The sequence below is a fragment of the Panthera pardus genome, unplaced genomic scaffold (assembly GCF_024362965.1).
Source record: "Panthera pardus isolate Hobbes unplaced genomic scaffold, ASM2436296v1 HiC_scaffold_10, whole genome shotgun sequence".
NCBI classification, from domain to species: domain Eukaryota; kingdom Metazoa; phylum Chordata; class Mammalia; order Carnivora; family Felidae; genus Panthera; species Panthera pardus.
Genome location: NW_026526655.1, coordinates 65,903,770 through 65,929,655, shown reverse-complemented (window position 1 = coordinate 65,929,655; position 25,886 = coordinate 65,903,770). Strand labels below are relative to the sequence as shown.

General features: G+C 34.2%; 1 protein-coding gene across 1 annotated transcript in view; it reads right to left on the bottom strand.

Annotated features, from left to right (window-relative positions):
- Window positions 1-25,886, bottom strand: part of SCN7A (sodium voltage-gated channel alpha subunit 7) — a 79,363-nt gene that overhangs the window by 17,874 nt on the left and 35,603 nt on the right. Inside the window, exons 10-18 of the mRNA XM_053908035.1 lie at window positions 24,652-24,654; window positions 23,399-23,605; window positions 16,349-16,451; window positions 15,441-15,679; window positions 13,968-14,141; window positions 11,907-12,263; window positions 6,432-6,869; window positions 3,287-3,389; window positions 1,522-1,676 (exon numbers count right to left, since the gene is read on the bottom strand). Coding sequence (XP_053764010.1) covers window positions 1,522-1,676; window positions 3,287-3,389; window positions 6,432-6,869; window positions 11,907-12,263; window positions 13,968-14,141; window positions 15,441-15,679; window positions 16,349-16,451; window positions 23,399-23,605; window positions 24,652-24,654 — 1,779 coding nt within the window. The remainder of the gene's footprint in view (window positions 1-1,521; window positions 1,677-3,286; window positions 3,390-6,431; window positions 6,870-11,906; window positions 12,264-13,967; window positions 14,142-15,440; window positions 15,680-16,348; window positions 16,452-23,398; window positions 23,606-24,651; window positions 24,655-25,886) is intronic.

Below are 25,886 nucleotides of genomic sequence, written 5' to 3'. Positions count from 1 at the left end.
TCCGAGCTGTCAATACAGAGCCTGACACAGGGCTCGAACTCATGAACTGTGAGATCATGGCCTGAGCGGAAGTCGGGCACTTAACTGACTGAGCCACCCAGGTGAAAATTCTTTAGGGTAGACACTTATAATTTCTAGGTTTGTGGTAAATGTGTGGTAAATGTCAATATAAAATTTACTTTAAAAATTGTATGCAGTACAAAGTCTGGTTCCCAGCCATGAATCCATTCTTTTTGCTCTGTGTATCTCACAATTAACTATTTCTTGTGTATCCTTCTCTGATCCTCTTTAATCAAACACTGGAAAATAATATAATATAAATTCTATTTTTCTTTATTTCCTAAGTAAAATGTCATATGCCTCATTCAATATCAAATAAATAAAACAATTTCAAAATTTATGAATGACAGTGGGAAACATGAATATTAATAGATACATTTTATTCTAGATCTTTCTCTTTTTTTGCACATTGCTATAACTTGCAATATTAGCATGCATACAGCTTTTGAATTTTCAAAATAGCTGCACGGTGTCCCATTGGATGTTTATATCAGAGCATATTTAAACAGTTACCTATTGTAGACTATTTTTACTTTTTAATCTTTTTCTATACAAAGAATTCTTCACTGAAGAGACTTGTAAATGCATTTCATACTTGCTCAGATATTTGTAGGATAATTTCCTAGATTTAAGGTTGTTGTGTCAATGGGTAAATATATTTTTGGTTCAGGGCACCTGGGTGGCTCAGTCAGTTAAGAGTCCGACTTCAGCTCAGGTCATGATCTCACGGTCTGTGAGTTGAAGTTCCGCATCAGGCTCTCTGCTCTCAGGGCAGAGCCTGCTTCAGATCCTCTCCCCCCGCCCCTCTCTTGCCCCTCCCCAGCTCATTTACTCTCTTTCTCTCAAAATGCTTCATAAATGCAGGATGTCTGGATGGCTCAGTTGGTTAAGTGTCCGATTTTGGCTCAGGTCATGATCTCACGGTTCGTGGGCTCGAGCCTGAGTCGGGCTCTGTGCTGACAGCTCAGAGCCTGGATCCTGCTTCAGATTCTGTGTCTCCTTCTCTCTTTTCCCCTCCCCTATTCGTGCTCTGTTTCTCTCACTCTCAAAAATGAATAAATATTAAAATATATGTATTTTTGGTTCAAAGGTTATTAAAAGTATATAGTACTTCTCTTTCCTGATTGAATAGGCACCAAAGTACTAGCACAGCACAAAAGTATGTATGTGCATATTCTTAAACTTTGTCTCATACATGAAACTTTATTAAAATAAGAATTAGGTATCTCACATTCACGTTTCCCACTGTCATTCTTATATTTCAAAATTGTTTGATTTGTTTAATACTGAATGAGGCATATACAGATTTTAAGAAACTGTAATGTATGTTTCCCAAAAGTAAAATCACAGAATATGAACTTTACTGCTATAATAAGTATCTGGGGAAAACTAATTTGGCATGGTGGCTTCAAGTAACAGACTTCAGATACATTTTTCCCCATAAAAGTCTCATGTACTTACCAGAGCACCTGTGCTGAGCAGAGTGACAAGGCCAATGAAACACTTAAAACAACCATTTTCCACTATCTTGCGGCAGGTTTTCCTTATGTTCTGCCAAATTCTTCCTTTCTTGGATTCACCACTAATTTGGCCAGGTGAAGATCTTCGTCTATAACCTGTCAAGAATGAAACTGCTAAGAAGAAAAATCTTGAAAATTCATGAAAAAGTAGACATCCTGAACTTTCCACCATAGTCCTTGGTGATTATTTATGGAATCTAACACATGTGCTCTCTGACTTATGAACATTTGATTTTCACCCCTGATGCTGTGACCATTGCAGTCATTGAGGGGAAACAAAAAAAGTTAACGTGGGAGAACACTAGAGGAAGAAATTGTGAAAGGCAGAGATGACTTAGAACATCCCCTAGCCTGGTGGAACAGAGTCTGATAATAGAATTTATCCCCATCCTTCAAATCGCTCCTCTCCCCCACATACAATATCTTCTAAATATCACATTTTGGCATAAAGCCTGAAGATTCACATGGTATAATAAGCATTCTCATTTAAGTACATAGGTATTCAGGAACTGATAAGAAGTATAATATTAGTTATGTCAGTTAAATTGATGTCAGGTCTCAGGTGGTAGGAGAATGGTGATTTTGATTTAGACTTATTGAAGGAGCCCCCTGGATTACAGAGTGCTTTGTGGGTAGGGGGCATATGCATGGATTGGACTCTACATTCCTGTCAAGAGAGTTAGCATAAAGAAATCCCAAGATAGAGAAGACTCTGCTTAACAGGGGAGAACATGAAGAAATAGAGGTGGGTGGAATTTAAAGTCAACACATTTCATTTTAGAATTTTACCTACTGTCAATTCATACATCTTTGGTCAAAAAATATAGGAAATTTTTCCTCCTTTGCCTTGAATGATACAAGTTCTAGAAGTTGAGTTACTGAGAGCAGGTTCTTATTTTGAATACAGGAATTTGAGCATTTAGCAGTTACCATGTTGATGGTTTCCAGTGATTTCAAATGCAGAGAACTTGTAAATATTCGTCAATCTTTCTAGGAAATTAATTTGAATTACAAGTCATCAACAAATGTATGTTACATATCTAGTGAGTCAATCAGCTGACTGAAGCCTTATACATTTCTTAAGATTCATGTGGAATATAAAAATAAACCACCATTGCATGATATGTTTTCCTATGAAAGATATAGGATGTTTTCATGTGAGTATTTTGAATATTGACTTTATTCCAAGAGACATAAAAATATACACACACATGCACACATGCACACATCCATGCATGGACACACATGCACACAACCATGCATGGACACACATGCATCTACACTAATTTAATCTTTTTACCAATCCTGTGAGGTAAGTTTCATTATTATCCTCATTTTACATATTAAGAAATGAGCCTGAAAGAGGGTAAGTAAAGGTAGTAAATGGTCACGTGACCTGGGATTTGAACTCAGGCCTGTATGATTCCAGACCCAGTGCTCTTAACTACTGCATTAAACTTCTAGGAAATAGACCCTGCCCCTCTTTTCCAAATGTTGACTTTTCTATTGACTTTCCCTATAAGTTTCTATGAGGATTCCTTTGGGCACATGTGCATGTGCTTGTACACACATATTTGTATGTGTGTGTTCCTTAGTTAAGTTAATAAACTCTCTAAAATTAAAATATATCTAATGGCATTAGTTATGTTAAGAGAAATTTAGTCTATTTTCAATATAATGATCAAAGGAACTTATTTTTCTCTTACCATTTTTAAGCTGCTTTGGCTTTTCATGTTCACAGACGGTTTCTTCTTCGGAGATAGCAATATCCACTGTGCTGCATTCAGACGAGCTAGATTGCTTTACCTTCTGAAAAGTAAAGTCCCACCAAAAAAGCTGTGATTCAACTTTCTCACTGTGGTTCAGGCTTGTTTTATTTTCAGAAATAAGAAAAACTGTATACAAAAAGAACTTTATCAGGTTTAAGATACTGTTTAAGCTAATTTCATGATTTTCATTAAAAGGATACATGTCTCCGTGAGTTGAAGTTTTAAAAATGTAATTAAAAATTAATTTAAGCTAAAATAACTTTTAGATTAAAATTAACATTTAGTTCATAACACTATTCTCCTAAAAGGTGTATAGGTTATCTCCAGTATCCAAAAGGGTTTGAGTTCCAAAGCCCTCTTGAAGTTGTTCACAAGATTCCATATAAGCCATTTCAGCTAGATGAGCAGCATCAGAAGTAATTACTCCTTGATGCTAAAGATGGGTAGACAAGAGTGCATTTAGTTGGTATTGTAAAATCGAGTCCAGACATTCTTGTGTATGCCATCATAGGATGGGAATGATGTGAGGTTATCTTGAAGTGAAATGAAGAAATGGCACAAGGAATAAAAGTCAGGAATAGACCTGGCAAAGTGGTACCAGCCCTATGCAGACAAGCTATTTGCAAGGATTGACATTGCTTCTCACTCTGCTCTTGACTGAAGGTCAAGACTGGATATGACAAGGTAGCCATGGCTTTGTATAAGTGGTAATGACGCATGTGTGACATGCATGGCTTTTATTTGAAATGATTTTCTCATAATGCTTTATTTTACTTTATTTCAAAATAAATATGCAATACATCATCCTTTAAAATGACCACTATTCTAAGTTAATAGTATACACAATTGTTTTCTAATTAAAAAAATAAGATAAATGTATTAAAACATTTGGGAAAAAAAGTCTTATTTCTTAAAAAATAAGGAAATGTCTAAGTAAAGTATATCAAAAAGAAAACTGTAAATATTTTGTCCTACCTCTTGGTCTCATGCACAATAAGTGTCAACAAAATATCATTAGGAAGCCTTATTTGCTTTAGATCTTACATAGTCAGTTGTCAATAAGACATTTGGCGCTCAACTAAAAATATATATCCATCAGGATATTACTCTTAAACACATCACTTTTATTATTTCAGTTCTCATATTTTCATTATTTCTGATGAAATAAAGGCTATAGCAATATGAGAGTAAATAACAAATAATATATAATTCTTAGGCATTCAATAATTGAAAATTATATACCTTATATTTATATGTTATTTTAGAATTTTTACATAAACTATTTGATGTGATTTTTCCAAACCTCTTTTAGTATGTATTATTCTAATTTTATAAATAAATCAATAGGGATTCAAAAGTATAAATAATTTTATTAGACGATGACTTAATGGCATGAGAAAGTGACCCTGATACATTGCTACATTATGAAAAAAGTTATAAAACTTGATATAAAGTTTGACATTATTTTTCTAAAATTTATATAGTTATGTTGTAACTAAACAATGGCTGAAAGTTTAAATACAAAAGAAAGAAAAGAATGTATCTCAGAATTATCAGATCCCATGTGATTTTTATATTTTATTCTTTGGCTTTTGGTAGATCAGCATCTTAAAGTACTCATGAGTTGCATAATCTGGAAAGTGTCTAAAATATGTAACAAATGTACAGATAAGTGAATAAATCTATGAGTAGCTAATCAATCAGTAGGACCAAGTAATTAGGCAGCATACATTACAACTTCTGAAGCCTCAACATTTACAATCATATTTAGTGTCATCTTTCCTATACATTTTCATATCCCAGACTTTCTAATTAGATTGGCAAGAAGTTTTCCTGGAGCATTTCAACACAATGTGCTGTGATAAATAGCACTTTTACCCAGAAATAGATGGTAGTCAAAGTTATAAGTGAAGATATACAAGTGTAGCTGGAGAACAGTTTTCCCTGTTTTCTAGAAATGGTATTAATTAAAGGAAAACGAACCTCAAAATATTGGGAATGCTAAGGAGTGAAAATGTTTTTTTAACACAAAGAAAAAGGCCTTCAGTAGGAGCCGGAAGGATTTTGAATAATTACAATTCAACTCCTATTAGGCCAATTTGAGAAGTTACTGCAGAGCAGTTGCCAAGCTGGAAGAGGTCTGGGAGACAAGATAATGCCAGAGTCGTTTCTGGGGATCTGGAAAGAGACATTCTCTGCCCCTCCCCAGTGCCTGTGAGTGATCTGAGATGATTCCCTACTGAGGTACAACGCAAGAAGCCTGCAGAACAGATGTGATCTCTGTAGATGTAGCTTTCTATTAAATCATACCTCCTACCAAGACATGGTGCTTGCAAATGAAGACAATAATAATGTTTCCAGTAGGGTGTACATTTTAGAAGCTAAGTTAACAGCAATATCTACCCTTCTTTAAATGTGTTGGGTTATTTTGTTGTTTTTGCTGTTGCTTTTTTGTTTTGTTTTCTTTGTCCATGAGTTGATAAAGCTACACACTGTTCACAATTCAAACTGGTGGGTTTTCATTATTCTTTTAGTCCAACTTAATTATATACGTTATAGTATATGCTGCACAAATAAAGTGATGAGAATCCTAGATTTTTGGCCAATAAGAAAGTATTTTAGCCATCCTGTAGTCCAATTTAACATTTTAAAGATGATAACACCCAGGAGAGTTTAATGATTTCTCTAATAATACACATCGATTTTGAAAACTTAAGTTTCTTTGGTATGTTTTCATCACCCCACACTGCCTGCTTATAAATTTATAGACTTTTAAAATTATATTTTCTAATGTTTACTAAGTGTTTACTATAGACTGGGCACTGTTCTGTGCACCTTTGAGCTATTTTTCTTAGTCCTATCCTCCCTAAGAAATAGATACAATTTTATCTGCATTTATAGAAAAGGAAACTGAAGCTTACAATGGTTAATTAACTTCATCAGAAGCATAAAAGCAGGAGCAAGGAGTGTAGAGCTAGGATCAAATGTGTACTCTAACTCTCCGCAACTTCAACACCCACTCACTTTCTTACCAAAATGCCATAAATCAACAGTAAGTAATCAGGATATTAAAACATCTTACCTCTTTGCTGCTCCCATCACCTGACTTGCTCTGAATCTCCTTATTATCCAGATTTTCTATATCAGATTCTCCTGAAGCAATTGGTACAGTTTCTGAGACACTAGGACTGGGGATAAGTGATTGACTCTCATTTTCAGTCATTGTGTTTTTCTCTGTGCCACTGCTTTTTTCCTTATCCTTGAAGAAATCTTGGGTATTGCTTAAATCAGAAAGGGTAGGGTCAGAAATATTCTCTCTAACATACACATTGTTTACATTGTCCATTGTCTCCTTTGAAATGTTTTGTTTTTTGCATGATATTTTAGGAAACATGTAGTTTATTCCTTTCTTAATCCTTGCCATTGCACGCTGGAGATTTTGTTCTTCACCATTCTCTTCAGTTGTTGGAGCCTTGTATGAACTAAAGGAGCTCACCAATGCCAGAAACAGGTAAATTATCTAAATGAGGAAACAAATGAGGTTAAGTTTATGTTACTTTTTGTTTCCTTTTAAACAACAAAAAAAAAAATCTTGAAAAAAAAAAAAGCTGACCTGAGATTTGAAAACAATTAGGAACCACAATGCCATTTAGGCTATTCAGTTCTTACTCCTATACAGTGGGTCAGATGCTGTGCTAAGGGTTTGTACAGTATAGCCAGAACTCTTAAGGTCACAACATTCTATGAAATATCATTGATTTTCTTTTAGACATGAAAAAGGCAAGGCTTACAGATGTCAGATATCCAAGGTCACACAGATTGAATTTAAGTTAATTTTATTCCAAAGCTTTTTTTCCTTCCCTGAGCCAGGCTGTCTCTCCCAAGGTAAGTAAATTAATCGCTACTTCAGGTGGCTGACCTCACTTCAGCACTATCCCAGGAAGAGGTATAATGACATCTTCATGGGTTCTGCAAACCCACAAGGAATCTTGGGGAGAGAGTCCCAGTCCCGGTTCTGAAGCCTGTACCTAGTTTTCTTTGTGATATGCTAGTAGCAGGGTTTGGGTAGGTTAATTGATTCTCTGTGGTAATAAATTTGGTCAAATAAGAAAGAGATGAGTGATGGAGAATAATTCCTAATACTTAAGTTATTTGAACTGAAGGACAGTGTATATTTTGACCTTTACTATCACTGAGAAATATGATCAAGCTACGTTTAGTTTCCAGAGAATCATATTTTTATCTCGTTTGTAATTGTAGGGTATAGATAATATTTTTGGGTTTTAGTGTTAGGGAGTCAATACTGATCATCTCTTAAACTAATAATTTGAGCATTTTGTTTGCTTATTATTGGAAGTCTTCCCCTCTCTTCAGATACTTGAACTTTTGAAGACTTAATTTACTTTATGTTTTACACATTATTTTTAAAGGGCAAAGTTTAAATGACATGAATTATGTTTAAAAAATATAAAAGTATATAATATGAAAATAAAAAATATATAAATATATTTATATATATATATAAAGCTTTATATATATAAATATATTTATATATAAATAAAGCTTACTTACAGATAGTATGAACAGGGGCTTTATGGCCCTTATAGGAACTACACTACTAGCATTTCTATCATTCTTAAAAGACAATGAGTTCAGGATATAAGAAGGCAACACCAAATATAATTTAAGGTAGTTGGTTGTTTCTTTTCTTTCATTTAGTTATTGGCACAGTGTGAAATAAGGAACAGGTGTTAGGTAAAAATTTCATGACTACGAGCTTCATATGAGCAGGAACCAAGTTTCTCTCAAGTAGACAACTAGCACAACACTAGGCACAAAATAAGTGATTAATATTTGTTGAAAAAATTAATTATAGAATGAGTAAAAAATAGATTTTGTGCCAGGATTTGGACAAGGAAAAATTTACTAAGAGCTTACAATCTAAGATTTCTTATATCTTAAACATATCCCCCCATACACCAAATGTAGATATACATATACAGTGAAAATGTTAAAAGACTTGGGGTACCTGGGTGGCTCAGTTGGTTAAGCGTCTGACTTTGGCTCAAGTCATGATCTCACTATTCCTGAGTTCAAGCCCTGCATTAGGCTCTGTGCTCAGGCCAGGCCTGGAGCCTGCTTCAGATTCTGTGTCTCCCTCTCTCTCTGCCCCTCCCCTGCTAACACTCTGTCTTTGTCAAAAATAAATAAAGATTGAAAAACATTTGTTTTTTATTGTTAAAAGGCTGAAAATGAAGTTCAAAATTCTCTGGAATTACGGTATAAAGAAAAATTTTATATAAACTTAGTGTGACTTTGTTCTAGTCACAGTATTTTATAAAGAGATTCAAAACACGTATTTCTTATTTTTGTGTTAAAAGATAAAATGTGAAATAATGTATATAAAACAAAACATTCAAATGTCTCCCCTGAAATTTGCCCTCTCATTTACCTCAATGATGTCTATCTATTGGGTGAGAATTGAAAAACTCATCAAAATAAAGTAATATGGAATAGAAAGGAAATTCAAGATTTACTTATGTAATTATTTTTCAAGTATTTTCCAAGAATTTTTCAAGTACGAATAATTATTTGATTACTAATTTAAGAAATTCAACATGTATGAAGTTTCTATTTTAATACTATTCAAATTGTATCTTAACATATTTAATTGGGGAATATGTAAACATACATGGAATGACACAGATATTTATAATCAATGTCTTATTTTTAAAAAGCAACTGAATTTTCTATTTTCTATTTCCTTTCTTTTTATGTTTCTATATCCCTCATTGTTTGGTTTACGTAACCTTAGCTAGATCCCACAGTTCACTTAGTGGCAATTACTTAAATTGCAAATGAAACATGTAGAATGTTTGCCTAACTGAAACTTCTAAATAATGTTTAATTAACACAATTTTAAAGATGTGGGAGGTACTATTTTCTAGAGCTTAAAGAAAGTAAAACAAACATTTATAAATATTTATACAGTGCTAGCTGTTTTTATTTAACTTACAATAACTCTATATGGCATATATTATTATGTTCATTCTTCTATTAAAATATTACGAGGTTTAAAGAGACAGTGTCATATACACAAAGGCATTTAATTAGTAAATAATAAAACTGGAGTTTGAACCCATGTTTGCTTGGATCTGAACTCTATTTTTTCTATAACTCAGCATTGCATGTAACTATTTAAAAGCCATCTAAATACTTGCTTTTGTGTATGATCATGTTTTACGGTTCCACTGCAGGCTGAATCACCACTGGAATGTTTATTAGGCAAACAAGACAAAATTAAGTTTTTAAAATGGGGAGTACCTTCTTTTTATACAAATGCTGAGTTTTGGTGTGAAATTACAATGCTGTAATGTAATGAGTTGAAAGTATGGGGGGAGATCTACAGCCTTACAGATTCTCTCCTTACATTTTTTCCCCTTGTATTTAGTCTAGAGTTGTTATCATTGCGCTTCACACATGATGACTGTTGAGAAAAATGAAGCTTAAAAGATTCAGCAAACCAAGCAATATTATGACCAATCAATTGGAAATGGAGGTTCATGTAGTTCCATTTCATTCTGAAATCCCTCTGCCCTTTGACATCAAGTTTCTGATCAGTAGGAGTAAGAAAAATAAGAAACAAAGTGGAATTCAAAAACAAAGAAGCAGAAATGCAATTATACAATTGCCTCAGCATTTCTCCTTCTTTGCTTTTGAACTCTGTGTGTGTGTGTGTGTGTGTGTGTGTGTGTTGTTTATCTCAATAGCCATCAACCATAGCCTCTCCTATTCCCTTTTGGGAATAGAAACTTAATATTTCACGGGAAATCACCCTTATCTTATTATTAGTTGTATGATTTGTGTTTTGAATGATGCCAACTCCAGCTCCAAAAGAGGATTCTGAGTAGCTTATCATAATATATGTTAATATATTCCACACTCTGCACAATAAATAATAAATATATTTCACACTCTGGGTAATAGAGATTGGTTCACAAATGGACATGTGACTCAGAGCTAATGAGATAATAGGAGAGATTTGCTGTGACTTCTAGAAAAGAAACAGGAATTTCTCTTCTTTTAGACTTGATGTGATATGAACACATGAAGCTTTAGACTGCAGCAGCCATCTTGATAAAATAGAGGCTACTACCAGCAAGGGCCACACAGAAGACAGATCTGAGTTACACACAAGTCTGTCTCTAATGACCTTTTTTTTGAATGTATGTGTCACACCACAACTGAAGTGAAATCTATCTCTGACATTTTGAGTTATGCATGCTGATATATATGTTGATTTTTGTTTTAGCCAGTTAAAATAGTGTTATATCACTGAGAGTTGAAAGTGTACTAATTAGCTACAAAGGCCGAGATCATTGAAATATTTTTACATGTTAGACCCTGTTATAGGCTTTGATGGTATAGAGAAAAGTCATGATCCTTCCTTTGTGGAGCTTACAGTTTAATAAGGAAGGTAGACAAGTACATCAACAATTAAACAGAATGCCAGCAGTGATAAGTGGATGACAGAGGTTATGCCCAAGGTGAAACAGAAGCAGTGAGGAAGGTTATTGATAGATAAAATGGTATCTGACCAGTGATTTTTTTTCAGTCTTTTGGAAAATGTATTTGATTTCTATGACTTATGAATAAAGCAAATACTGAGTCCTTTTTTTTCCTTGTAAGAACAATTTTCTTTTATAATCCATTCCCTTTGCTTAGAAGAAGTAAAAGCTACTTACTCAATTCATGTAACACCACTTCAATTACTGGGAATTTAAAAGTGATAGCTATCCCTCTTCACTAATGCACCATAGTTTTATAGGTCAGCAATTTTCAAACTTTACTGCATAATTTAATCAAACGAAAAATTGTAAAAGATCCTGATGACTGGGCTATGTCCACATACCAATAAAATTGGTATCTCTGGTAATGTATCCAAGACATTACTATATTTTTATTAGTTCCCCAGGTAATTCCAATGTGCAACCTAGTTTGACAACCAGTGTTACATTTAAGTGCTTCTTAAAATTTAATGTGCATACAAATCACCTGGGGATATTGTTAAACTGTAGATTTCCATAGGTCTGAGATGGGATCCAACTATCTCCCACATGATGCCAATGCTACTTGAGTAGCAAGGTTATAAACCAGTGCTCTCCAACAGAAATATGATGCATGTCATATGCAACTTTCTAGTGGCCACATCAAAAGCACAAACAAAAACAGAAACTAATTTTACTAACATTTTATTTAACTAAATATATCAAAAATATTATCATTTTAAAATACATTCAGTATAAAAATTATTAATAAAATAACTTACGTTATTTTAGGGGGGTGAGACTTCAAAGCCAGTAGGTATTTTACCCTTGTAGCACATCTCTAATTGGGCCAATTGTATTGCAACTGATCAACAGCCACATGTGGCTAGAGGCTACCATATTGGACAACACAGTTATAGACCACTGGATCCCATAAATTCACATCATGAAAATACTAAACTACATTACACAAGTTTTTCAAGGAAAATTTAAAAGCATGGATTACTTACCAATAAGTTTCCAATTAAAATGACCATCATGTAAAAAGGAAGGCAACCAAATTGGCCTGCAACCTTAAGGCAATCCCATAAAGTCTCTATCCACTCTCCACAGAGAATTCGGAGCACATTCAGGAAAGAGTGGAAGAAGTCATGCATGTGCCAGTGTGGGAGTTGACAGTCTTTGTCTATGTTGCAGACACATTCTTTGTAACTCCTACCGAACAGCTTCAGGCCAACCACAGCAGAAAAGAACATGAATGTGAACAACAACAGCACCAAGCCTTTCAGGGCCACCAATGAGTTACTCAGAATCAACATCAGAATTCTAAATGTCGGCCAGTATTTTCCCAGCTTGAAAATTCTCAACTAATACAGTAATGCAAGAAACAACAAAAATAAAAAACAAACAAAAAGAAAACCCTGGTCACTATTTATTATGATGTACATTTTATCAGCATCATACACATACACATATATAGTCTTTAATGTAATATTCAGTTTTGAGCACTATTAATACTAGCCATTGTTACACAATTCTTAATATGTGACACATATTCTGTATTTTTTACACTAAACCAATACATATCTCCTTCTATTGGTCTGCCAATTTCCATTCAATACTATGCTGTTATAATTACTCTAGTTTTATGTTTTAATATCTGGTAGGATAACTGTCCATTCTTTGTTTTGCTTTTCACAGTACACTGTAAATTCTCCCACATTCTGACATATAGATGATATTGAAAAAGTCTGTCAGGTCCCATTGAATTCCACTGAAGTTTCTCTTATGTATTTTATTTTAAAGTAACATATCAAAAACCAAACACAGCCTTCTAGGTTTAGTCTGAATAGTTCTCTTCTTTTCACTAGATTTTTTGTTTCTATTGAAATGGACAAGATTACCTTAACGGTTTTGGCCACCATATTACGGTGAGCTTAGTCATCTAAAACCCAAATATCACTGGGGCACCTGGGTGGCTCGGTAGGTTAAGCCTCCAACTTTGGCTCAGGTCATGATCTCAAGGTTCATGGGTTTGAGCCCTGCATCGGGCTCTGTGCTGACAGCTCAGAGCCTGGAGCCTGCTTCAGATTCTGTGTCTCCCTCTCTCTCTGCCTCTCTCCCATTTGTACTCTCTCTTTCTCTCAAAAATAAATAAACATTAAAAAAATTTAAACCCAAATATCATTTTTATATATGCTATACCTTCCCCAACTTTTTCCAGTACATAGTTCACTTCATGGACTCAAGAGTAGGACTTCACATTTATCTATGTAAGACTGAATCATTTATATCCAGCCCATGTTAGACTTTCAGATACTTTGATACTATCTTTTATCATATTTTTTATTTCCCAGTCTTGTTTTATCCATAAATTTGAGAGCTACATCTTTTATATGTTTCTCTTACTCATTAGAAAAGTCTATGGATGAGGACTTAAGACAAGGTTCTGAAGAATTATTTGGATAAGATCAAGTCTATTTAGTTGTTCTTTATTCCTGCTACATCTCTTCAACTTCTTACTAGAACGTGACAATATATTACTTATCAAGTACTTAACGTTTCCATAAATACTCTTCTAATAACATTATTTCCTTGCCTAGTTTTCTGATTCTTACTACCACCATATTACAGGCATACATATACCGATTCTGACTTAATTTTTGTAATAACATTCTGCTGGCTTGACTGGTCTTTTATAAAGTTTTCTACTCTACATTTAGAAATACTCACCTGATTGCAGTTCCTTAGTCATACATTGGCATTCATCTCCTGGGACTCCACATTATCCTGCTCCTCACAACTGACCAGTAACCCTGGCCCTGATTCCTAAAACTATACCTCAAATTTGCTACCAAACAGCTTACTTACTTTGATGCTTCGGTGAAATAACAGCATTGGAAACTTCTTACTCTTCCTGGGGCACTTCCTAAGCTCTTTATATATGAATCAATTCATTTATTACTACAAATGTCCCCATAGGATAGGTATTACTATTCTTCCCATGTTGTGTCTGAGGAGACTGAGAGAAATTTTCATAAAATAAAATTTAGATATTGGATTCTACTTACCACTCTGAATATTTTTAAAAAAGCCATTCCAGAAACATTGGCTAGATAAAGTTCTGCTAAACCATGGAACACAATCAGGCTATCAAAAATGTTCCAACCTACTTGAAAATACCCATATGGATGCATTGCAATTATTTTCAAAATCATTTCTGCTGTGAAAATTCCAATAAAAATCTAAACAAAAACAAAACACATGGATGAGGATATGATTCCAATAACACCATCAGAACCCACATATACAGAAACTATAAGTTTCCACTGCCACAGTCTTCACAGTTTTTCTATCAAGATCTGATTAGTATTGGAGTCTGTATTTTAAAGACAGACTCTGGGGCACCTGGGTGGCTGTGTCAGTTAAGCATCTCACTCCCGGTTTTGGCTCAGGTCATGATCTCATGGTTCATGGGAGCAAGCTCCACATTGGGCTTTGCACTGACAGCGCAGAGCCTGCTTGAGATTCTCTCTCTTTCTCTGCCCCTCCCCTGCTTGGGCTCTCTCTCTTTCCCAAATAAATAAACTTAAAAAAAAAAATGATAGACTCCAACATTTCACTTAACAGTCTAATGTCAAACATTGCCTACAAAATCTTCAATCATTTAATAAAAGCTATCCTGAAAGACAAAAGAGAATATTTAAAGATGAAAATATTTTTATTTTGAACAGTTTCTTTTGGGATATAGAGTACATATTAAGATATTTAACTTTTTGAACCGTAAAAGTGTCTATGCGAAAAAAAAAATAGTAAACCTCTGAAAACTGTCTCTTGAAAACTATACTAGCAGAAATAACTAAATTTCTATAGTGTTGGTACCAAGTAAATGTATAATTAAAAGTGGGTAGCAGTTTGGCCATTTATACTAGTACTAAGCAACAAACAACAACCATAAAAGAAAAGAAAATTAAACGCTACATATTTCCTTGAATGTGACTTGTTTTTAAACTCACAGAAATCTGTTTTGCTTTATGCATTGTATGGGGGGAAAAAAAGGACAAGTGACTCTCAACATTACCTTACCAAAAGAATAAGTTCCCAACTGAGGCAAAGGCAGGTAGCTAAAGCAGACAAGGCAGGTACAGTTGTAGTCAGGATTCAGAATTTAGGTGTCAGTGAGGAATCTGTATTTGTTATTGCACCTTTGTCCTGCTCCGAGATGTGGAGCTATGGTACCAAGGGAGGATATATTTGGGATGGGAGAGGAAATAAATAATTTCCATTTATCCTGACTGCCAAGTAACTGACTAGAATCTCAAACTTAAGTAGCAGAATTTTAAACCTTAGCTATAAACCTTTCAATGATAATAACACTTACAAATCAGGGCTAGAGGTGGTGGGTTGTAGATGAAGGTCATACTTCATCTAGTATGCATATAATTCATTTGCAATATATTGGAGTTACAAAATAAAATAATGAGGATTATGATGACTAAAGAAAAGTTGAAACTGCAAATGAAAATAATATATAAGAGCATTACCAGGTTTCCAATGCTGAGAACACTGGTGGTTTCTTCACTCATTGGATAACATTCCAAGGCCAAAAAACACACATTTAGAATTATGCATATGGTAAGGACAAGATCAGTAAATGGGTCCATTATAATCATGTGGATAAACTCTTTCAATTTTAACCAACAGGGAGAACAATTCCAGATCAATAAAGTTTTAACAAATCTATACAAACACAATGGGCGTCTCTTCCTGGATTTTTTAAGTTCTGAAATAAAGAATAAAAAAGTTAAACTTTAGCAAATTGTTGTTTTAGTTCTGGCTAATAAAATATTTTGACTTTTGTATGCAAAGAGATGTTTAAAATTAGACCTTTGATTTGGAATTAGCAAATAGAAATATTTTGTACTAATATAAATCAGAGCAAAGTCAATTGCCACTATTTTGTTAATGCTTGCTGAGTTAGACAAATGAAAACGAGACACACTGTGTATTAGAAGCAAAACCTAGGAGTTTCTCTCAAAAAAAAAACATGGAATACAGTTGAGAGTATTATGATTTATAATTTCTAGATTTATAATGCTTTATAAAATAATGCCTTTTAATATTGTCCATGATAATGAGTTACTGCTTATGTATTAAAAAAGCAGAGACAATGCAAAAAAGGATCTTAATATATTATTGTTATATAATCCAACTTCTATTTGTAGTTGTAAGTTAATACTTCCACTTTGTTTTCAACGTTAAAGAAAACTCCTTACTACTCTTTGGTGACCCGTTCCAATGTTTAAAATACCATGCTTACGGAATTGCTCACTTTAATATTCTTATGTGATTCCTTAACTTTTTCTTACCCTAAAATTCTGAAGAAATTGCAGGATTTACTTAAAGTGAATCTTATGAATATACCTTTCAGAGTAACTATTTTTTACTTTACCTTCTTCATGTCTCACAGTAGCAGTAGAATCATCCAACATATTAAAAGAAGTGATCATAGAAGTTGGTGATCTTTTCTTCATTTCTATTTGTGTGGTCTTGGTCTAAAAAGAAATTAGATGAGTCTAATGCTGGCTTCTCCCTGTTGTAGATACAAGGCTATAACTATAAGAAGGTTTATAACCTTCTTTTTTTTTTTTTTTTTTTTTTTAAATTTTTTTTTTTTCAATGTTTTTTTATTTATTTTTGGGACAGAGAGAGACAGAGCATGAAAGGGGGAGGGGCAGAGAGAGAGGGAGACACAGAATCGGAAACAGGCTCCAGGCTCTGAGCCATCAGCCCAGAGCCCGACGCGGGGCTCGAACTCACGGACCGCGAGATCGTGACCTGGCTGAAGTCGGAGGCTTAACCGACTGCGCCACCCAGGCGCCCCTATAACCTTCTTTAAAACATTGATTCTTACCTCCAGAAATCTTTTTGGGTTCCATTATTTGCTACTCTTCACACTATAGGCAGTATTAAACTGGCTTAGGATTATTTGGATAACAAATGTGTATAACTTGCAACTCAACAAAATCATTTTATACTATAAGGTCAACTATAAAAGGAGGAAATCAGATTATATTACTTGTATTACCCATATTTGACAAACCATTAAGCATGTACTTTATAGGGTTATTGCAAAATATCTGGTTGGCAAACATGCTGAGACAGTATTTCTCTAACACCTTAAATTTTTCTTTAAGGGTATTTTAAAACTTTATAAACTCTCTTGATAAAATCAAAATTATTTGGTTTTGTGATAATGAAATAATCTTGAGTAGTAGCATGTAAAATAGTTGTTTTGGCCAGATCATACATGATGATTCCATAAAGGAATCACTTCTTTCTGTCTCTCATGTCTCTTGAGTAATGGCTTTAAGATACTCTGTTTTGCTGATGTGGTTACGCAGCGTTCAAAAGAAGCCTTGCATTGGAAATACACTCCTGGGCAGGGGCGGGGGTGGGGGTGGGGTGGGGCTGGGAGGTTCAGTCAGTAAAGCATCCAGCTTCGGTTCAGATCATGAACTCACAGCTTGTGAGTTTAAGCCCTGCCCTGGGCTCTGTGCTGACAGCTCAGAGCCTGGAGACAGCTTTGAATTGTCTCCCTCTCTCTCTGCCCCTCCCCCACTTGCACTTGCTATTGCATGCGCTCTCTCTCTTTCTCTCTCTGTCTCTCTCTCAAAAATAAATAAACATTAGAATTTTTTTTTTAAAAAAACTGAAAAAAAGGAAATACACTCCTAGGGTTTGATGTAGATGTTACAAGTTCATAGTTATCACAAATAGAACCCCAGATGTTTCTAATGACCGTGTATAAAATTTATATTTAATTTAAACTCTAAGAAACTGACAATAGGTAGGTAATATCACACTACAGAGTTCCCAACAGTTTTTACATTTAGCAACACAAGAATGATAATATTGTATGTTTGTTAACTTGGTGAATAGGTGCGGCTAAATAGGTGAAATACATAGTAAATAAATTTGAACAGGCAAGCCCCCTCTGGCACAGAGGTAACTGGCATGGGGCTGCAGCTGTTACTAACACTGCAGGAAACAGTGTTCAAGTTCTGCTGTGGTCTATATGAATCGGCATCACAGATATCAAGGGAATCATCATATTCACCTCATTCAGTATCAGTCAAGATCCCTCTAATTTCATAAATACTAGAGTCAGAGGAGGTGAAAACCAACTCGACTTCATACTGATTCCATCAGGAAAATGACAGATTCTGCGGTTCTACAGATCCGTGTGCCCTCACTATTTGTTTTAATTGAAAAAAGTAAGCTAAAGGCCCAGAATGTGATGTTAATTTATTTACTTAAACTATACTTACTCCAGAAAGTATTTTTTGACCCACTTACAGGATTCTATAAAATATAAGTTGTAACATAGGCAATTTCAAATATTCATGAGTCAAAAAAACAGTAGAGGCATAATTGTTCTGTTATTATGGTCTAAGAGGGATCTCCCAGGTATATCTTCATAAAGATGATATTTTGTAATATAGTGAATAATACCTTCCACTGTTATTAATATAGAGGAATTGCTCCTCATAAAGATGTTTCTGATAATGACAATGTCTGACGGAATCACCCCAAGAAGTAATTCAGTAAAGATAATCATCTGTGTGGGGTGGATAGAGTGAGTACAGTAATAATGTTATTGTGATACAGTCAATGTTAAATTTTCTACTTATTTGGCTTGGACTGTGGATATATTTAAAATTTTTAAAAATTGTTTTAAGTTTATTTCTTTATTTTGGGAGAGACAGAGAGAGCACATGCAGGGGAGGGGCAAAGAAAGAGAGGGAGAGACAGAATTCCAAGTAGACTCCATGCTGCTGACAGAGCCAGACACGGGGCTCAAACTCACGAAACCGTGAGATCATGACCTGAGCCAAAATGAAGAGTCAGACGCTCAACCAAATGAACAACCCAGGCACCCCTAACTGTGGATATATTTTAGAATATAAAACAAATAAACCACACCAGTCTAGTAATTTAGTTCAATGGAACTTCTTAAAAAATATTAAATGAATGCCAACAACTAAGGATATGGCCATTTTATAATGCAAAGTGAGAAGATCATGACTCAGTAATCTCCTTTTTGGAAGTTTAAGAGCTAATAAAGGCAGATCCAAAGTTAAAATTAGACTGCAAAAAGGGGCTAGAATTCTTCTTGTCACAGCTGGTTTAAATTTCCTCTGGAGAGTAGGTATGAATAAGGAAGAATCCAGTCATATTTCTAGCATTTAGCAATGAATAGCTGCAGTATTCATCTTGGGATCACGCTTGCTCTCTCTACTGTAGCCACACTGACCTTTTTCATCTTGACTTAGTCTGTTCCCTCCCCCATGTAGCATGGACTCATTCTTCAGATCTCAGTTCAAATGTTGGTTTCCCATTAGAAACCTTTCCTCGGGGTGCCTGGGTGGCTCAGTCCATTAAGCATCCAACTTCAGCTCAGGTCATGATCTCAAGGTTCGTGGGTTCAAGTCCCACTTTGGGCTCTGTGCTGACAGCTCAGAGCCTGGAGCCTGCTTCGGATTCTGTGTTTCCCCCTCTCTCTGCCCCTCCCCAGCTCGTGGTCTCTCTCTCTCTCTCTCTCTCTCTCTCTCTCTCTCAACATAAATAAACATTAAAAAAAAAAAAAAAGAAACATTTTCTTACCAGGGAAATCCTTTATTATAGGCACTCAAAGCATCACATTTCTCACTTTTAAAGCACTCTCCACAGTTTAATTTATTTTTATTTTATTTTTTTAGTAGTGAATAACACCAGGTAGTGAATCGCCAGGTACCCAATATCCAGGCTTAACAATTAATATCATTATATTCCTCACTTCTCACGTATTACTTACCCTGCTTTATTTAAAATATTTCAGGAAAAATATGTCAGACATCATATAATTCTCAGAATAATCTTTTTAAAAAACATAATTGTAATATTAGGATCGCAATCAGAAAATTAGTAATTCCCTTAATATTATCCAATACCCAGACCATGCTCAATTTTCTTTCATTGCTCAGAAACATTCTATTGTACTTGATTTGTTCCAATCAAAATACAAAAAGATTTACATAATGTATTTAGTTCACAGGTTTATTGATTATCTCATGCCTTTATTTTTTCTAATCTGATTTATTTGTTGACAATAATGGATCACTTATAACTATAGAATTTCCACATTCTTGATTTGGCAGATTGTGTCCTTTCAGTGTAATTTAATGTGTTCTTCTCTCTCCTCTAGTCTCTAGAAGAAGATGGTTAGATCTAGAGGCTTCTAGACTTAGCTCAGGTTATGGCAATAATATATTTTATGTGGTGTTTTATGTCTCCTGTTTCATAACATCAGGAAACACATAATGTCTAGTGGTGCTAGAGGTACAATTTTGTGTTTAGGATAATTTTACAGTTTATCTCCCCATTAGGCCATTAGCTTCATGAAGATAGACACTATATTTGTATTTATTAACATTTTAAAATATCCAATGTTTAGTACAATGCTTAGCATATAGTAGATTGTCAATAATGTTTTATTTAATTAGAAGAGTTATAAGGATGCCATTTTAGATGGGCAAATATATTTGAAAATATTTATATTCCTACAGTTGTATATATCTGATTCTCTTCTGGAGAAGAGATTGCCAGTGACTGTCAATTCTTAAGAAAGTTTCAGCTGCAAACTGGGTAATTGTTGGAATAATATAGTTTCAGCATTGAGCCCCCAGAAAAATAAAGTGGTGAAGAAAGAAGTCAAGTTTGGAGAAATCAGGTACAAATAAACACAGGTCAAATTTTATAACTGGAACTCCTCAATAAAGATCACATTTGAGGATTCATGAAAATGCTTATTACATGTGTGGAACACAGTTGACACTCCACAACATTATATACTATTATTATTATCACCATCATCATCATTATTATTTTAATTATCCCTAAAAGGGGGTATAGTCAAAGACTTAAGAATTTTATGTTGGTGGAGTATTCTACGGTGGAGTATTCTATTCTGCTGTACCTTCTTGTGTTTGTCTTCTTGTATTTTTCCCCCAATTACTTAGTATATTCTAAGCCATGCCAAGTGTTTTACAAAAATTTATTTCATTGGAATCTCACAATAACCTATGAGACAGATACTGAAATTATAAACATCTTACAGATAAAGAAGTTCAGAAAGGTTAAGAGACTTGGCAAACATCATACATCTATTAGGTGGCTAAAATAGACTGAAATCTATATCTATTTGACTGAAAAACTGTGCTCTTAGCTAAGATGATCTACTGCTTTCCCATAATGTGAGAATATGAAGCATTTAGGTAATCTCTCAGTAATCCCAACATTGGAATTAGAGTCTGATTAGTCCTAAATCACATCAGTCACCTAATGTGTCTTCAATATGTTCCATTTTAAATTCTTCTCTTTCTAGTATTTTCTTGTGTATACACACACAAAAAAAAGAAAGTACATCTTGTGAAAATGACCTTTGCTCTTACTTCCCAAAAAAGTTTTTCATAACAAAATGTTCTAGCACTCTTCCAGGAAAAGATATCCTTTACAATTGAAAGATTTTAATTAAAACCAGAAAGGCTTTATTTGATCCAAAACAGCCAAATGAATGGAGATATTAAGAAACTGGGAAATAATTCAAGTTCTTCCAGAGTTAATAGGGCATCTTATCTTGGGATAAGAGAATATTGTGCTCTTGAATACATTTGTGGGTAGCCCTTGACATTTGAAATATCACTTTGAGACAAATTATACATTCAACATATCATTCAGACCATCATCATTCAATCAGAAGGACCCCACACTCATTTCTGAAGACAAAAATCTTTTGTAATTTTTCTCTGGCTTCCTCATGGGTGATATAATGGCTACACTCAATAGCCTCTCTTTATACATGTTTTCTTCATACTGTTTATAATTGCTTCTTGTTTCAATGGTATGCATGTTATGAACCATGCAAATATAGTATTTATCAATAACTTTTAATTTGGTATGATCCTATATTATGTTATTCAGATTCCATATTTTTAGTAGAAAGACTTTTCTAGAGCTTCTTCATTGATGATGAGTAAATAAAGAGTTACATATGTAGGGAAGTTAACATTTTACCCTTTTGACCCAGAAGTTACCTTTGGTATTAACGAACCTCTTACCCAGCCTTACTGCACACTCCACTTAGTGCCAGAATGTATCTTGGCTCTTTGCTTTTCCCCACCTCTTTTTATCTTCTTTGTATGATAGAGTCTCAGTATAAGTCCTTTCTATCTTTTGTCTGCTCCCTCAATCTGTCCTTTTACCATCGAGGTTCTTTTTCCAGTGTAGACAATATTTGCTAGCAGGTGTTAAGAGTGCAAAATAGTAACAAATCTAAACGAATGGAAAAGGAGGAAGGGCATGGCTGTCCTCCCCCAAGTGAGGCCTTATAACAAGCCATTCTGGTCAAGGAGCACTCAACTTTACTGTGACCAGTTTGGGTCCAGCACCCTCCAAAGACCAAGCTCCCAGGCAAGAGGGTTCTGCACAACACAGGGGAAGGGGTCAACACCTGGAAGAGGCATGGATTGTACCCTACCCCAGACCCCTGGATCCTGCCCACCATACACCTCAACAGCTCTGATATGGGTGTTAGGACACTGGGCTAAACCTAACCCTCTCCAACTGAGAAAGAGGTGTGAAATTGCCAGGTCCTACTGAATATAAGAGAGGTACTTCTGGTTGCTTTCCTGGGTCCTGTTCCTTCTGGTACATTTACGGCACGATTTAGATTTTTAGGGATAATTTATATAACTTCCTTTAGTGCTACTTCTGTCAATACTTTCAGATTCATAGATTGAATCTTTTGCTATGAGGCTAAAGACCTGAAATATACTTAAACACAACTCTAAAATAATTGAAAATTGGAGTAAAACCTTATTAAGTTTTACTAATCATGGAATTAATTATTCCATGGAGAAAATAACTCCATATATCAAGATGCATAGTGCATTTCCTCTTGAAAGAGCTAGAAAGCCAGTCAAGTGCATGTTTTTCTCTTTCTACAACTTCAAGACTGTACTTTTAGTCCATGCTTTTAGTACTTTATGATTTCTAAATTATGGAAGGCATTATTGCTATTGAATTCAGCACTGAAATTTTCCAGTTAATTCTGATGTGTTGTCTGAGCAAGCTTAAATCAATAACCTAAACCTGCATTAAGAGAAGTCAAGTTTGAAAAATGATATATCCATACTTTTCAGTAGCAGTTATACACATTCTGGAACAAAAAAATTTCGGTCTTATAGAAATATTTATAGATGTTGGTCACTCTGTCCACAATACACTCAGGAAATAATGTTATGTAGCAAAAGTGAGAGCCCACTTATGAAGATTATTTTTGATCTTTTTATCACATACAATGCACAGACACTGAGCACCTAGTAGAAAGCAATATACTCCAAGATCTCGAGAAGATAACTCAAACTCTGTGATCCTATGAAGCAGTATGAGAAATTTATACCTCGGCTGCCTTGTCTCCTTCTTGAAGTTCTTTTAAAGTCTGCTGAAATTGTGGCTCAGTCTTCTCAGCTTTTTCAGCAGCTTTCTGCTTTTCTTCTTCACAGGACATAGCAAGTATGCCCAAGAATAAACTTGCTATGTAAAAAGCAAACCAAAAGCTTATCACAACAAAAAATATCATGTAGACCTTCCCAGAAGCATACAGGATCTAAGGACAGTTGGAAAACAAGAAAAAAGAGAAAACTGTTATTTGTCTTCCTATAATCTCCTATTTTAAAATGGAAAATGAAATTTTGTTATGAAAATAATTTAGTTGTGAGTGGGATGTAATCACAAGACAGTTTTACTGGCTTTACCTGGAGAAATAAGAGAAAAGCTCTTTATCTTTAGATATATATGTAAGGTACAGAATACATGGTAAAAAACCCAAAGAGAGAATTTAGTAATTTAATTAAATTAGGGTGAGCATCCGGTGTTTAGATCTTCACTAACAGAGAAAAGATATTGAAAGGAAAAAATTGTCATCTCTCAATAAAGAAAGCTGGAAAGCCTGAATTTGAAAGACTATTTCCTTTACAGTAGAATCATTAAATATATGGAGCTGAATATAGTCAGAGAATGAATGTTTAGAGATTAATTTCTTCTGATCATAACATTATGGAAACATCATAACAAGGTACAAACTTAGGTCTATTCAAATAGGTGGGGAACAGGAATATTTCTCTATCTGTTAGAAAAACTTTGGTGAAGAACATTTACACAAATCACATGGGGAAATCATATAATTCACTTATTTGAAGTCACTTACGGATAGGAAAACCAAGATTTTAGATTTCAAAAGTGAGCACTGACTAGCTTTTATTTCATAATATTACATAAGATAGATGAAAAATTTTAAAATTTAGAAATTGTAAGTGATTTATACAGTCCCCTATATAAGCAATACAGGCTACTGATTTATCATCATTGAGTAAAAGTATATAAACAAAATCTAAAAAAAGAAAAAACCCAGATGAGAATAGTCTTAATTTTTAAGCATCCACTTGAATCAATAGATAAGTATTATTTACAGAAAATATTATGTTGTTATGACAGAGTTAAAAATGTTTACAGATTAATATGTTCCAACATTCAATCAAGGAGAATTCTGTATTAATCTATAGTACATTTATCTTTAAAAGTTTTTTTTTAATAAACCTTTTTCCCCAGTGAGTCACCTATTTAGGATTTTGTTAAATATTTTTCTCACTGAACTAGCTATCATTTACATTCAGGAGTCAGTAATAGATATTGTGGGATATACTGCAGGCCATACACAGTAATAAATATTATCTCATTAATTCTATGCAACACACTTACGTGGTATTTACTATTATTTCCAATATGCATAAAAAAGATGAAAATGAGGCAAAATGATTTGCCAAAGATCTCACAGCTATGGAGGAATGCCTGAACTCAAAGTTTTTGCTCTTTCTACTATTTGAAACTGGTGGAGGATAAAAGTATGAATATAAACTCTTATTATGATGGAAAAGTATATGTATTCTAGTTTTACTATATTTTAGTTTGAAGTTGGGGCTAATTATAGCCCCTAAAGCATAGGTTTGTTATGAAAATCAAATGAAATAGTGCATGTGAAGATGTACATAGCCTATGGAGAGAACGCATTGTTAAACATAGCGTTATGTTTATGTCTATAAGGACTCACATTTGTTTTGTTCATTTCTGTACCCATGGTATATCAAAGAGTGCTTGGATCAAATAAATATCTGATGAATGGAGAATTGTATTCTCCAAAATATGAGATGTTTTCTTTGGGGATAGTAGCTGAATTTCCCTAGCCATGTCAATTCGGTTTGGGGCAGTGCTGAGAGCGAATACCCAGTCCAAATCAAAGTGAACCTTATCTATGCTACTCAATAGAGTGCAATATTGATGAAAGTCCTATGTGTACTCCACTAGGGTACTCCCAGACTAATTTTTCATTTCACTGGTAGTGGGAAAGCATTTCCTTTAGAACAATGCTAACCAGAACATTAGAAAACATACTTTGAGGGCTATAACCAAAAAAGACAAAACATTTATTATTATATAAATTGATACAATCCATAAGTATTCACTTTATTTATTTATTTATTTATTTATTTATTTAAATTTCATCAAACATTTCTATGTGATGCTGAGCCATAAAAATTAAAATAAGACAAAATACTTCTTTTTAGGTAGTATATCTCCTAATGGAAGAAACTGCTGAACAAGTAATTAAAATAACCACAATTAGAGGGAATTATAGGGTGCCATAGAATTCTGGTGTAGGATTTCCTTGGATCAGAAAGGAGGGCTTGGGGAAAAGCTCAAGATTTCTTTTGGCTTTGAGGTATGAATTTAAGGCATGAGACTGAATATAGAAAGAAACTTGAATTTAGGCTGAGGGTACAACATACATTGAAACAAGAAATTATGGGGAAAAGCTCACTTAGGAAACAGCA